Source organism: Acomys minous (assembly GCF_964271855.1).
Source record: "Acomys minous genome assembly, chromosome: 11".
Taxonomy (NCBI): domain Eukaryota; kingdom Metazoa; phylum Chordata; class Mammalia; order Rodentia; family Muridae; genus Acomys; species Acomys minous.
The window spans coordinates 79199087-79214835 of record NC_140492.1 but is presented as its reverse complement, the minus strand read 5'-3'; the positions used below and the strand labels follow the sequence as shown (position 1 = coordinate 79214835).

At 43.8% G+C, this 15749-nt stretch overlaps 1 protein-coding gene across 4 annotated transcripts in view; it reads right to left on the bottom strand.

Moving 5' to 3' along the window:
* Positions 1-15438, bottom strand: part of MCTP1 (multiple C2 and transmembrane domain containing 1) — a 566686-nt gene extending 551248 nt beyond the window's left edge. For all 4 annotated transcript variants that reach the window (XM_084800400.1, XM_084800402.1, XM_084800401.1 and 1 more), the window contains exon 1: positions 14595-15438. In XM_084800400.1, coding sequence (XP_084656526.1) covers positions 14595-15308 — 714 coding nt within the window. In that variant the 5' untranslated portion in view covers positions 15309-15438. The remainder of the gene's footprint in view (positions 1-14594) is intronic.
* Between the last annotated feature and the right edge of the window lie 311 nt (positions 15439-15749).

The window sequence follows — 15749 nt, the reverse complement described above, 5'->3', positions numbered from 1 at the left end:
TGAAGGAATAATGCTCAGTGGCTTCCTTTCCATGGCTTGCTCAGAACCACCTGCCCATGGATGTACTGCCCACAGTGCACTGAGCCTTCCCATATTGGTCATTAACTAAGATGTTCATATGCAAAATTAGTTAATGCAAAAATGTCTAATGCAAATGGAAACAATACTTGTCATTATGGTGGAAATTCATATTAGACATATAGTCCTTTTTTAAAAAGTAATTTTAAATACAAAATGTAGATTTATAAATATGTCACTTTCACATAATTAAGAGGACAAATAAAAGAGTAAAATTGTATGAAAAATACCTTGAAAACTGAGTCACTGAATGGCACTAGCATGGCAGTATTAACTGAAGACAAAACCTTCTGTGGTCACCACCACGGAATAAGGTTCTGCTGTGCCTGACCACTTGCTCCTAACTCCACACATCACTGGCCCTCACTGTCAGTTCTGAAGGACAAGCCTCCCTTAATTATAAGAGTGCTTCTTTTTAATCCTAAAGGTATTAGCTTTCCTTTAATTAAATATCAATAGAGGGGTTCAGAGAAATACATCACTTTTTATCTGTATATATATATATATATATAATTTTTCTGAGGGTAAAGCTATGTCAAGCTTTAAAATAATATTGGGAAATATTAGTAACTGTGGCATCTGAGTTTGAAAGAATTGGAGAATAAGTCAACGAGCTCTCCTTCACGATGGTGCACACATCCTTGAAGGAGAACAATCACACTACAGAGGAAATCCTTTTATAAACTGATGTGTATGAGCTTATAGTGAGAACATGAGTGCCCATTTTCTCTGTGAAAAACAATCCCTATAAATTGAAAGTGCATTTTTTCTCTTTAAATATATCAATCATTGTGGTTCTACTCAGAGTATAGAAAGCATTTAAATGTAGTACTTTGCAGTTGTAGAGGAAGATCAACTCTAGAAGGAAATAACATGGTGTCCTTGCTGTCATAGCTACCACATGTGAAAGACACTGTGAATTAAGGTGACATGAAATGAAAGCAGGTACAGCACACACCCTTCCTGGTAGAGGCATGTCTGTATGTGCATGAATGTGCACATGTGTGTGCAAAGCATTTGTCACAGAAGCATAAAATATCAGAGGAACAAACTATTTAACTTGACATGAAAAGACAGAAAAACAGACTCACTGCTTTGAATTACTTTCCCTGTCTATTTTTCAAGTGAAAAAGGAGAAGTGAAAGAGCTGACAGGAAAGAAAGAGAAGGAAGAAAAAGAAAGAAACGCTGGCAACCTCACAGTTCTCCCTTCCACAGAATTCAGTAGGCTAAGCCTGGAGGGACATCCAGGACACACACAGAGGCTCCTTCATAGGAAGCTCCACATAGCTCTTCCTCATTCCTGACAGATGCTTATGAGGAAGCACTTGGAGGCTGACTGAAAATGGCAGGTAGGGGAGGAGGAGTTCAAAAGGCTTTACAAAACCCTATCTCCCTTGAAAAACCCTGGACATGGGACTGGGGAGACTGCCAACTTCTGGTCCCTTCCCATCTCTGCCCATTCTCCTAAGTCTTGCTCAACTTATTTCCACAAAGGAAGCGAGGAAATCAGAAAGAAAAAAAAAACCACCAACTTGGCATGTATGTGAAGCAGGACAGAATTGGACCAATCAAAACCACAGCAGGATCTATCACAACGTGTGTGACTTACCATGGAGTATTGCTCAGTCACAAAAAGAAAGGTCATTTATACTGAAAAACAGATGGCCTATGGGACACTGCAGCACACCTGCACAGGACATGCCCACAACGACTGGCAAGCAAAGGCAAACTGCTTCAGATCTCACTCATATGTTGAATCTAAAGAGGTAACTCAAAGGAGAGATCAAGCCTCATTCCTAAACTAATAGAGGCAATATACAGCAAGCCAATAGCCAACATCAAATAAATGGAGAGAAACTTAAAGTAGTTCCCCTAAAAAGCAGGGACTAGACAAGGCTGCCCACTCTCTCCATAGCTCTTCAATATAGTACTTGAAGTTAAGGGGATACAAATGAGAAAAGAAGCAGTCAAAGCATCACTGTTCACAGATGATATGATAGTATCATATCCTATCATAGTAGACATCTGAAGTAGATGGAGGGGAGGAAACTGGGTAAGTTAGGAGGTGAGAAGGGGAATGGAAGTGGGAAACAGGTATAGGGGGAGTAGGAGTGTTGGGGGGAGAGGGCTGGAAAAGAGAATACAAATCATGGAGTGGACATCTCTGGGAAGGGGGAATCTCTTGGAAGTCTATGGCGGTGACCTTAGCTGAGACTTCTAGCGGCTGGGAATATGGAGCCGGGAGTGGCCACCCCATGTAGCCAGGCAGACTTTCCAGTCAAGTTAGGGGGACACCAAACCACCTACAAAACCTTCAGGCCAAAATCTGTCTTACCTACAAGAAATGTAAGGGAAGAGATGTATCAGAGATTGAGTGGATGGGCAGCCAATGACTGTCCCAACTTGAGACCCACCCCCCATGGAAAAGCGCCGACCACTGACACTATTCGTAATCCTCTGGTATGCTGACAAACAGGAGCCTAGCATAACTGTCTTCTGAGAGGCTTCATCCAGCGGCTGATGGAAATAGATGCAGAAATCCACAGGCAAACAATAGGCAGAGCTCAGGGTGTCTTGTGGAAGAATGGGAGGAAGGACTGGAAGGATCAAAAACTCCATGAGAAGATCCACATGGGAAACTTACCTAAGCCCCTGGGGGCTGACAGACACTGAACCACCAACCAACGAGTATGCACGGGCTGGACTAGCACCCCTATGTACATGTAGCAGATGTGCAACTTGGTCTTCATGTGCATCCCCTCACAAATGGAGCAAGGGATGTCTTTGACTATTGCTTGCCTTTGGATCCCTTCCCCAGAGCCAGGCTGCCTTGTGTGGCTTCAGTGGGAGAGGATGTGCTCAGTCTTGATGCAACTGGATGTGCCATGGTGGGTTAGTATCCTTCTATGAGAAGAAGTGGGGGAGGGGGAGGGGGAAGGGAGGGTGTGACTGGAAGGAGAGAAAGGAGGAGTCTCCAATCAGGCTATAGAGTGATTAAATAAATAAATTAAAGAGGAAAAATAAAAAATACTTTAGGGCATCAAAAAAAATTAACTCCTAGAAATTGAGAGTAGAATGGTGGTAAAAAAGAAATGTGAGGGACAAGGGAGGAAGAGGTAAACTGGCTAATGGGTACAAAATGACAATTTTATGTAGGCATTCTAATGTTCTTTAGTTCAATAGGGCCACTGATTATGCTTAGAATAACTTCTTGCACATTTCAAAATAGTTGTGTTCCCAACACAAAGCCATGATCAATATTTCAAAGTGCTAACTGCTTTGCTTTGACCATTACTCATTGTTGGCGCATTTCCACGTTTCACTTATGTATTTTTGAGCATGTGTGTAGGTACACATACACCACAGTATGTATGTGGAGATCAGAGGACAACGTGCAGGATATGAGTTTAGGGATGGAATTCAGGTGATCAGGCTTGGCAGCAGGTACCTGTCCTTAGGCTGAACCATCTCACTATCTGTGATCACCATCCACTCTATACGCCCATTAATTTATCACTGTGCCACATAAACGTGTATTATTGTTATATATTGTATCAACTCAATTTTAAGTAAGAAATACTTATAATTAGGAAGGTGAAGCAAATGTTTAAATGTAAGAAGCAGCAAAGCAGCAGGAGTGAGCTGCAGCCCACACCTGCTCTCAGCCGTGCTGATGCAGAGGGCTCATGGCCTGGCAAAGGCTCTGTGGTGACACACAACTCATCTCCAAGATCTATTCCAATCCCCAAAGATATTTTGGAGAAGAGTCAGGATTCTAATTTGGTGCATTGAAAACACTATTCAAGGGAACTATGAAAATGCTGAATTATTATTTAATCAAAAGCTATTTTACATCTCCATAAAGGAACAAGAGCCAAGTAAGGCCTGAGGGTCTAGAAAAATATTATTGCTGTGTCTTAGAAATTGGACATTTGTCTTTTACTTAAGATGATATTTTGGCATGCTCTAAGCACATCTCTTAACCAAGAAAAAAAATTTTTCAAGCGAGCCTTTACATTCTAAACCTTTTCATTATGACTATTTTTGCAAATACTTTGCCAACCTGACCTTGAAGCACCTTAAAAATTCAAGTGACTGGACTATTTACAAAATTTTCTTATTTTGCCAGATTTTGTAAACAACACATACTTTCTCCTTTCTTGGGTCCACTGATGCTTAGCACTCTTATTACCTAATAATTTAAAGAGAATGATAATTATTCCATTCCAAAGATTCCAGGCACGGTGGAAATGACTATAGTCTCTGAAGCAAGTTCTGGGTTCACACTAGCTATGTGGCAAGACTGTCTTAGAAAACAAAGCAGGAAAACAAAAAGAATACGTAAATAGACAAAAAGAATACGTAAATAGACGGCAGGCTCCTTGGTGCTGGGGGGAAGGGCTTCCTCAGCCACTCTGTGTAAATACATACTCAAAACTCCTTCTGAACCCCACACCCAAAGACCTTTCAATACAAGAATTTCTGAAGAGAAAAAGGAAAAACAAAATTATAAGTAAAGGGGGAATATGCTGGCATGTTAACCCTTTCTGCCCTGAAAGCTCAAACAAACCGTCTGCTGTCTCAGATCCTTCCAACCTTCTAGTCATCAGGGAAGCAACTCCAGGCGCCCACAACTGAAGCCTCCACAAGGTTTCCCGCCTCCACTTCCGCCAGCGTCATTTCTCGTCTTGACCCCACCCTTGACCCCCCAGGATTCCCTATGTTGCTGTAGAACCCGCTCCCCCAACCCCACGTCTAGCCGCCCTTCATGCTCACCTGCTTCCCACACCTCAGGCTCTGGCTCTCCTGCGGCTCTAGTTCCGGTATACAAACCACAACACGTAAGAACCCCTGCGCCTCTACAGACAATACTTTCATCATCTCCTTGTGTCCGAACCCTAATCACACTGCAAGACAAGGCAATGCGAACCTCCAAGCAAAGCATTTGCAAACTGCTGCCGCCCAAACCTATAGGCTTTCTGCACCCATACGGTCTCCGTCCACTTGAATGGAAGATGGATACCTCTTCCGGTTTGTTGCTAAATGAGGTTACTACTAGTGTGTGAAAACCACACCAAACCACACCCTTAGGTGCCTTATGCCATCAGTTATAGCCACCTTGTCCAATATTTTCAACCTCTGCCTCTCCACAGGCTCTGCCTTATCAACCCAAACAAGTGATGTCTATTAAACAGCTACACTTTTCCAATGACAAGGTCTTCCGACACCATTTTTTTTGGTACCTCAACTATCACTTTATTTTACCTTTTGCATGGGACTACATTTATTTTATAGTTTACTATTCTGCATGTGACCACATCCCCTTTGTCATATGCACTTCAGCCTACTGAATTCTGACTTTCATTCCAACACTCGGATCTCCTGGCTGGTACATTCCAGGAAACTCCTGGTAAGGTTGAAGCACTAATTTTTAAAAATGTATTTAGACATACCCTGTTCCAGATAGTTTTTGCCATGTACTGGTGTGGTATCAGGGGATGGGAGAAGTGAGCTATGAGCTGTAAACATAGCTCATAGCTTCTGGTCTTGCCAGAAGTTAAAATTGATAGGCCAGATATATAATTTATTTGGCCTGTGATACTTTAGAAAATATACTAACAGTCAAAAAAACTCAGGAATCTGGAAACTTAACATAAAACCCTGAACTTTTTATTCTTTCTAGGAAATGTGCAAACTGTCACTTCTGTCCTGAGCAGCAATGACAGCTGAAGCTGAGAAGCATCTGGCCCTCCAGGAAACACGAACTCCCTGGCTCACTGTGGCCTGGCCAGACTCTTTTTGTACACTATAGCCCTGCTTCTATATCTTTGTGGACATAAGAGTTAGGGGTGTGGGATTCCTGCTCTAAAACAGTGTTGTCCAATATAAATACAAACCTGAAAGGACAAGAGAAATTAACTTTAATATCGTACTTAACTTAACCCAAGTATCACAAACTCATTGCAATGTACAATCAACAAAAAAACACTTAGTGATGATACATTTCACACTCTTTTCTTTGCAGTAAGCTCTTACGATTCATTATGCACATTGTTGTATTCATTCTGAGTGAACTGATGTGAAGGAAGGAAAAGTCATTAAGCATTAAATGCTGTTTTCTGAAGGGGTGCTTTGTTGTGTTGTAATTAGGCCCCCCAACACGTAGGGGTCACTGTGAGCATCAACGAGCCAATTACCTGACTTCCACTTCATGTCTCAGGGCATCCAGTCGTTATAAAAGGCGGCAGAACAGGCTGGTGAGGAAGGCTCTGATGGTCAAATCGAAGACGTTACTGAGTTGTGATTGGTAAAGACATTGCTTATGGGAGATGGTTTCCCAGTGGGAAGTGTGGGATGGATACAGGAGCGGGTGTTAAGCACAGACAGGAAGCCCAGGAGAGGACTGAGGAAGAATAAAGAGAAGCAAGCAGAAGGTCTGAGCAGAACTTTCTCTTCAGAGCATCGTGGAAGGCTGAACAGCAACAATCAGGAACACAGATGTGAGGGAGCAGTGCCAGAGGCACCAAGCAGACACCCCAAGTTAGTGACAAGACCAGGAAATATACCCTGAGCCACATCATGGCCTCCCTCACACCTGAAGGCAAGAACCGGAACTAGCATCTAAACTGAGGCAAAGCAGAGCCACCATCTGAAGAAGAAAGAGAGGAGTGTTTGCCATGTTTGCCATGTTTAAAAGGATTTGGCACTCCATTACACAACAAAGTGATTCTGACTCTTTTCCAGAGACCTAATCACTGAGGAGCTCCAGTCTGACCACTAATCCCTTCATTCAGAAAACTTTTCCCCTGGACTACTGCATAACATCCATCCATAGGCAGCTGTAAGTATTATGGGCTGCTAAAGTCTCCTGTGTGGGGCTAGTGAGGTGATGGCTGGGAGTTGAGGCTTCAGCAAACTAAAATCAGATTGTTCCTAATGAAGGGGGCTATGAGCAACACAAGTGACAGTAGGAAGATGTAACGGCCTTTAAAACATCCTCTTGCCTATCATAATAGTTTACATTTACTAGAGTCCACAGGAATGAGAAACAAAACTAGTATAAAATATCTCAAAATATACTTAACAATTTTTTAAAAGTTCTCCATAAAAGAAAGTGCAGGACACCTTCTAATGTCCTTTTATTGGAAGTACAGTTTTTCTTCCTATATTTAAAATAAGATTAAAGACAAATTCTTGGAAACCTTAAGAAAATTATAACCTGATATTTTCAAAAAACAAAATGTATAGGTTTTAGGCAGATAGGTCATTGGGAAAACATACATTTGGACCTCCCCCCCCCCCTGCCCCAGAACACATGTGAAACCAGAAGCTAATCCCAGCACTCCGGTCGTGAGGTGGGAGGTGGAGACAGGGTAATCTCTGAAAGTTCTCTGGGCAGCTAGCCTGGGCGTGTGAACAAGAGACCTTGTTATAAAAAAGGTAGAAATAGGGGACTGACACCTATGACTGTCCTCCGCCCTCCATATACATGCTGTGGCACAGGTACCCTGCACACACACATGCACACACACACCCACACCCACATGCACACACTTATACACACTTCCAGAAAAGTCTTCATGAAAACAAACTGAGAAGAACATCTTTGAGTAGGAATTTAATTTATTGAAGCAAAGTAATAACTCTCCACACTAGATTTATGAAAAGCGATATGTGTTCGAAGAAAAGATTAGCGGTGGCAAGCAAATTTAAGTGGCACATGAAGCTAATGATGCAGGAAAATAGATGGTATTTTCAATGGTACCAACAACAAAAAAAAGTAGACAGTTAACAATATTTGCAAAGTAAGCAATGGCATGAGAAAAAGAAAAATATTTCTTTTAAAGAAACTTTAACATTTAAAAGATAGCTTCAAAGAAATGTAAATGCACCTTACATACATATAGTTTATTGTAATTTTATGAAGATAAGCTTCTCTAAAGTAAGTTTGACAAAACCCCAAAACAGTATCCAAGTGGGAATCCTCAGTTACCAAGGAAATTCTTTCTTCACATATTTGGTTTATGTGGATATTTGGTTGATGAAGAAAAGGAAATATGCCTCAGTAGTCAATTAAAAGGCCCAAACACTAGGTTTCTGATTTCAACAGTATAGGTTTTGCTTATCTAAAGCTACTGTTGAATCTGAACTGAGGGGTCCCAGGCGCTGCCCACTGGTGCTGGGTGGCACAAAGGCTTGCTCAGAACTAAGTGCTTTTTTTTATTTAAACACATTTTTAATTGAAAAATAAAATAATTCATATTACATATCATTTGCTATATCCCATCCCGTGCACCCTCCCATTCCTCCCTCCCTCCCGCTTTCACCCCATTCCCTTTCCCTATGACTGTGACTGAGGGGGACCTCCTCCCCCTGAATATGATGCTAGGGTTTCAAGTCTCTTCTTGGTAGACCGCTATCCTTCCTCTGAGTGCCATCGGGCCTCCCCATCAAGGGGATATGGCCAAACACGGGGCACCAGAGTTCATGTGAAAGTCAGTCCCCAGTCTCCACTTAACTGTGGAGAATGTTCTGTCCCTTGGCTAGATCTGGGTAGGGGTTTGATGATGACTGCACATATTGTCCTTGGTGGGTGCCATAGATTAAGCAGAGCCCCTGGGCCCAAATCCGCCCATCATAGTGTTCTTCTTGTAGGTTTCTAGGACCCTCTGGATCCATCTCTTTCCCTATCTCCTATATTTTATCACCTAGAGTCCCAATAGGATGTCCTCACCTCTATCCCACTTTACTACTCAGCTATTAAAAACAAGGAATTTCCAAAATTTGTGGACAAATAGATTGAACTAGAAATGATCATAATGAGTGAGCTAACCCAAAAGCAGAGATACTCAAATGGTATCTAGCCCAAACTGGACACTAGCCCAAGGGGCGGGTCTCATCAAAGTCTTCAGCACTAAGTACTTAAACTGAGTGAGAAGGCAGCAAGCTGGAGCGGTCCCGCAATGCCACATGGACAGTTGCTACCAAGAACACCTCCGAACCATAATGCATTTCATTTTGGCCAGTGCGTGTTTTATTCTTCATGAAATTTCCACGAGCCTCACATTCAGTTACACAACCATACTGGGGTCATGGCCCACAGTTCAATACATTGGAACTTAGACATACTAACTATTCTTCATTAATTTAGGGTTTGTGAAAACTCTCATCACTATCAGTAAAGAAGCCACATTACATGTTCTCTTGGGTGGCAAAGACACTGGGGACTTTCCTGTGCACAATCATCCACTGTTTTATTCTTCTCCAAAAGAAAAGAAGGGCATGTCTTATTTTTAAATTAATATTTTAGTTCTGTTTTCTTCCTTTGAGTGCTCCTTTATGCTTCTATGATAATGACTACACACTTGCTAAAAGTTATGCACATTTTTATTACTGAAATTGTGGTATCATCAGTACTGCCTCAGGTATCCTGACTATTTTTTTTTTCACAACTGCAAGTAAGATATTTTCCATAACAAACTAAATGAGAACAATGGGCAAAGATGCCATTCATTTGTTTTCTTTCTTTTTTCTTTTTTAAAAAAAGTTTTATTTATTTATTTATTTATTTATTTATTAAGTATACAATATTTTGCCTGCATTTACACCAGAATAGGGCACCAGATCGCATTATAGATGGTTGTGAGCCACCATGTGGTTGCTGGGACTTGAACTCAGGACCTCTGGAAGAGCAGCCAGTGTTCTCAACCTCTGAGCCATCTTCATTAATTCGCAATGGCAGTAGAAACACGCCTCAGTCTGCTCACAATTACTAACAGCCTTGGCTTGGCTGCTGCATGTCAGACCAGTCTCTCACATGGAAATACTATGACTTCCTTTGTAGGTTCCCAGGCCCACAACTTGCCGGATGTGTAGCTTAGCCACACATGGTTAGACGGTTCCTCTTGCTGCTTCCTTTTTCTCCTTTTGAAATAAACTTCTAGTCCCTGTAGTTGAGGAATGGCACTGACCTCAGACTTCAGCCCAGGGAACTCCAAACTGTACCTCCCTTCCTCTGACTGAAAAATACAGGTTGGGAAGCCAGGCCATATCCCACCTGGACTTTCTTCTTAAAATTAAACTAGTAAAGTTTGCTTTTACAGGACCGATTTTGACATTATTAGATTTATCAGTGGGGTTGGTCATTTACACTAGGAATTATCATTTTAAATCTGCACCTTCCCTGAGATTAAGTTATGTTTTTTGAAGTAATATTTAAAATACCTGACAAAACATGAATCCAAATAATACTTTAATATACGCTATTAAAAAGCCAGATGTGGGCCGGGTGGTGGTGGCTCATGCTTTTAATCCCAGCACTCAGGAGGCATTGGCAGGTGGATCACTGTGAGTTTGAGGCCAGCCTGGTCTACAAAGTGGGTCCAGAACAGCCAAGGCTACACAGAGAAAGCCTGTCTCAAAAGAAGAAGAAGGAGGAGGAGGAGGAGGAGGAGAGAGAAGAGAAGGGAAGGGAAGGGAAGGGAAGAGAAGAGAAGAGAAGAGAAGAGAAGAGAAGAGAAGAGAAGAGAAGAGAAGAGAAGAGAAGAGAAAAAGAAAAAAGGCAAAAAGCCAGATGTGTTTTCCACGTAGACTGGATAAAGTTCTCTTACATTTTGCTTTACATGTGTTGGGAATTCACCTAAAGGCACGGGCACTTCTCTTCCTGTGTTTCAAAGCATCTCTGCCACACACTGAATAGTTTACCTACCTCTCCTTAGAATCATTCTCTCCTCTGGGAGAGCAATTTAAATGAAACCTTCCTTTAAGAAGAAAAAAAAAAAGTAGTGAAGGTTTAACATTTATAAACACTACATGCTTTCACTGAGACACTAGAAATTGAAACATACTCATTCCTCACTCAGTTTTTCTCAAAATACTGACTTTCTCATTCTAGCCAAATATAATTTTAGTAGCTCATCAAGGCAGAATACATAAAATTGGCATATTTTTGATGGGCACACAAATTGAGGAGGCATCTTTTCCAAGTGTGTTATAGAAAATGGAATGCATCTGGTATAACAATATGGCCCAAAATGTGAACAAGAACCAGCAGGAAGAAAGGGTCCTGCTCTCCCTGCCACCCCCCGTCCCCCGTCCCGTCTCTCTCTCCCTCTCCTCCCCCTTTCTCTCTCTTCCTCTCCTTCTCTCCCTCTCTCTCCCTCTCCCTCTCTCTCTCCCTCTCTCTCCCTCCTCTTTCCTCTTATTTTCAAATCAGAATATTTGAAATAAAATACAAAGAGGCGTGGTTAAGTCCGTTAGTGTTTTTCAAACGCGATTAATGGAGAGATGGCATGAGGAGAAGGCTGCTCGGGGCGCGGACAGCCGCAGTTTGTTCACTGTAATCGGTGTACTTGTGATTCCCAATCTTTCCCTCAGCAGTCCAAATGGATTTCTTACTTTTGTTTAACATCTCTACCTAGTGTCAGAATGTAGGCACATATGTTGTTGGGACCTCATGCTGGGCTGGGGGCGGAGAAGTGGGGAGTGTGTTGGAGAACACGGCTGCTGCCAGGAACAAGCAGAAAATAGGACGGATTTTCAAGAATTTGCCCCATTTTACAATGAATTGTGCAATGGTAATCTGGGTGCTGTAAAACATGCTTTCACTGTGTTATCTTCTGTGCCTGCCCTTCTGTGCTGGCGACTAGTAAACAAAGCTTCAAGCGCTGTGTCCTATGCATGCCCAGGTGCCCTGGAGATGAGACGCTGAGAGGCAAGGAAAGGCGTGATGCTACAAGCAGAACCCTGCCTCTAGGCACCTGGATGAATTCAATTCCGGGTTTCAACTCCCTTCCTTCTCTTCCCTATCAGGAGGTGGGTTCAGCTCCTTTTAGTTGAAAGGCTAAGTCTGTCTATGTTAGTCAGGGTATTTATGAATCATACTTGTAAGCCATTTCAGAGGATACACACTGCTCAGAGTACAAGGCCCCATGAACAGCAGAGACTGGGGACATATCTGTACCTGGCCACCCTTTTAGAGCTTACTGTTTGTTCTGCCTACCCTCCACTGTTCACCTATTACTTTTTTAGCTTTACTTTCACATTTTAAAGCATTCCTCTAATGTCTACACTGAAATCCTGGTTCCTGATAGTGAAAACCTTCTTTGGAAATACAAAATGATTAGTGTGTGACTTTTAAATGTAAGAAAATGTGCAACAAGACACCAGGGACCATATTAGAAACTAATATACATGGTCTGTAATAGAACTGTGGAAGGGATGGGAGGGGGTGGATTTTACATTACATGCGAACTTGTATGCCTGTAGTATTAAACAGATGGGAGTCGTCGCCCAAGTTAAGATCCGGCCCTTCACAGAAGTGGTGGGAGCCGTGGGAAAGGATTCTGAAGACTCATGGACACACAGCTCTCTGTGTTGCTCACCAAGAACACATCATGCTGGAAAAGCCACATTGCTGCTTTGGGCATTCACTCCTAATCCACAAACTGACGAAAAGATGAAAACTTATATAACACTGCAGTGAGTATTAAATAATGCAATGCTATTATGGTGTGCCCAGTATATGATGAAGTCACACACGCAAAAATATTATTACAGTATACTCTCCACCACAGCTTAGAAAGTTTAAAAATATTTTGGTTTTAAAAGGTGGAGGGGTCACAAAGATGAATTCTGCACTCTGTTTTTCCTTTGAAGCTACCTTAATTCTATGGAATGCAAAATAACTTTATAAATTAACTTTCACCAGAATTTTTAGGCACTTCCAAAATAATTCTATTATTATGCATTGCTCTAAAAGTTTGGAAAGATAGAATATCAAAACAATCTCCCAACATTAAAATAAGTGTGTATTAGTACTATATAGAAACTCAAAAGCATTTCTTTGCCTCATAGTGTTTGCACACTATTCCTGGTTGTCAGCTTGACTACATGTGGAATTAACTACAACCCAAATGACAGCTGGGAGTGATCTTTTCTTAATTAAATCCTTGGAAGTGGGAAGACCCACTTCTAATCCAAGTCTTTGATATGGGGAAGATCCACCTTTAATCTGAACCACGCCTTCTGCTGCCAGCCATGTGAGGACATGGAAGAAGGAACCTGGCTCTTCGATTGCCTGCTTGCTCTCGCTCTTGCTAGCAAGTCCGACCCTTCACTGGCATTAGAGCCTACTTCTTTGGGATTCTGGCATATACTGTAGACCAGCTGAGACATCCAGCGTCATGAACTGAGCATCTACTGGATTCTTGGACCTTCCGTTAACAGGAAGCCATTGTTGGACTAGCTAGACCAGAGCCATTGAATCCCCATTATTCATTCTATAAATTGTGTTCCTCTAGAGAGCCCTGACTAATACATACACTTGATTTTTAATCACTTTATAAAACACTTTCATTTGCTTTTGAATTTTTAAAAAAGAAAGAGTTCTATTCAGGTCTGTTTCAAGACAATAAAAGGTGAAGTTGTTTAGTCTTTCTCTGCCAATGGTCTCTATCTAATCTGATATAAGCTTTTGATAGAACATAACATCAAACATTTGCTAGACAGAAAAATGAATGAATTGACTGATTTTTATCCCTTTTTTTCAGACACCACACTAGGAAAATAGTAAATAAGCTATACAGCTCTTCTTGTGTCTCATAATCGATGGGTAAATTTCAGCAAATGGTCCAATGATCTTTCTAGCTAGCTATTTTTCTCTTAAAGTTTTAATGAGGTATCATTCGCTTAACATGATCAGAATGAAAGTAATGACAGTTCAATAAGCTAAGATGTACTTGGAGTAAACAATAACCTTAAGTCCCTCATAGAATCGAATATTTGAAACATTTTCTATCATGAACATGAGTTGATAGACATGTATAAAAAGAAAAGTTTCTCTCTGAGAAGTAGGAGTGAGCACAGCCCCTGATGACTTAAATTTTCTATTAAAAGATACGAACAACTCTTGTATGAGTAGTCAACTATGGTGTGTCAAGTAGCATGTTTCAGAAGCACGTGTTTCTGGCAACTACTAAGCTTTAGAGCCATAAGATCATATCTACTTGACTAAGGCAGATACTGTTGTCTCCCTGTGGGACAGTGATCCACCGGCTGCAGAAACGTTCAAGAAGAGAATACCAAAAGGTTAGCAAACTTAATTAGTCCTAATATAAGCCACAACTCCTCCTTTTGGCATTCCTATGCCCAATGCCCACTACTAGCCATTTGCTTCATGTAGCGCCCCTGAAAACGCTTAGTTGAGCCTGTTGAGGCAAGCACCCCCAAGGAAGCACCCATGCTACCTTTTAGCTTTTCTTCAGCTATTCATTAAGTTACCCAAACTGCTTTGGCGACAGGTGTCATTCTTACCAAAGTCACGTCAATATACAAGTCTGAATTCTGTCACTACTAAATCGGAGCGAAATGTTCTGCACACACACACACACACACACACACACACACACACACACACACACACACACACACACACACACGCCCCTCTCCCAGCGAAGGGCGGCCTGAAGCTGGAGGCGTGGCCCGAAAGCTTGCCAGGTGGCTGCTGACACTCACCTGGCTGCAGCCGCTCTCTTCGCCCTTCTGCAGAGACTTGGTCTCCCCGGGACCCCGTGCGGGTTCTGCGGAAGCTGGCGTCGGTTCCAGCAACTGCTCCAGGCACGCGGTTCCCGGCAGAGAAGAGCTCTTTTGGTGGCACAGGTGTACCCCAGGGCCTCCACGCCGTGCGCCTTCATCTCGGACGCGGTCCCCCCTCGGGGGCGGTTGAGGAGAAGAGGACAGGGAGGATGAGGCGGAAGAAGAAGGGGCTGAGTCCGGAGAGCGTCCACCAGGAGGCGTCACTCCGGCTGTCCCTGCGGCTGTCGCGGACCCCTTAGCCACAGGCAGCAGATGTTCGCGTATGCGGCGGCGCAGCGTGGACCCCTGCTCGGCTCTGCCTGCTCCGCCTGGCTCCAGGGGCTCCGGTGAGGAGCAACACAGGTTGGGCTGCGAGGAGGAGAACACTCTGTCTAGCACTTGCTTCCGCTTTTTGAAGCCGCTCCACCTGCTGCCGGTACTCCCCACGCCGGCCAGGGCGTCCTGCGTGGCCCTAGGGGGCGGCGGGGATGGGGTCGGAGTGGCCGCAGTGCGGCGCTCCTGGCCCCCGGTGCGTCCGCCCCCGCCACCCTTGCCCTTGCCCACCCCCAGCTGCAGGTTTTTCCACAGCCGGGCCTGGAAGGATGGGGAGGAGGCCGGCTCCGGCTCCCCAGCTGCTGCAGCCCGGGGCTCCATCCTCCACCCTAGGCGGGTACTCTCTTCTCCAATTGCTTCTCCTCTTCCCTCTCCCGCTGTGTGAAGGCAGCGGCGGCGGCAGCCGGTGCAGCAGCACAAGCCGGGAGCGCCCAGAGGCTTCAGGCCAGCTCGGAGTAAAGCCGCTGCGGCCGAGGCCCTCCCGGCGCGGGGCGCCGCCGCCTCTGCCCGTCGCACCTGCGGGGCTGGGCTGGCGCCTTCACCCAGCGCCCGCGGCGCCCGCAAAGTTTCTAGCACCGAACTCCGTTGCTCCAGTCCACTGAGTGCCCCCAGGCCGCGCCCTGGCTCCCTCTCCGCGCCGGCTGCAAGCGCCGGGCGTAGGCTAAGAGTGGCACTGGGGACCACACCCGCGCCCTCAGGCCAGCACCTGTCTGTGGCAGAGACGCTGTCTCCAAACTGGGCGCGCACGCGGCTCACACGACA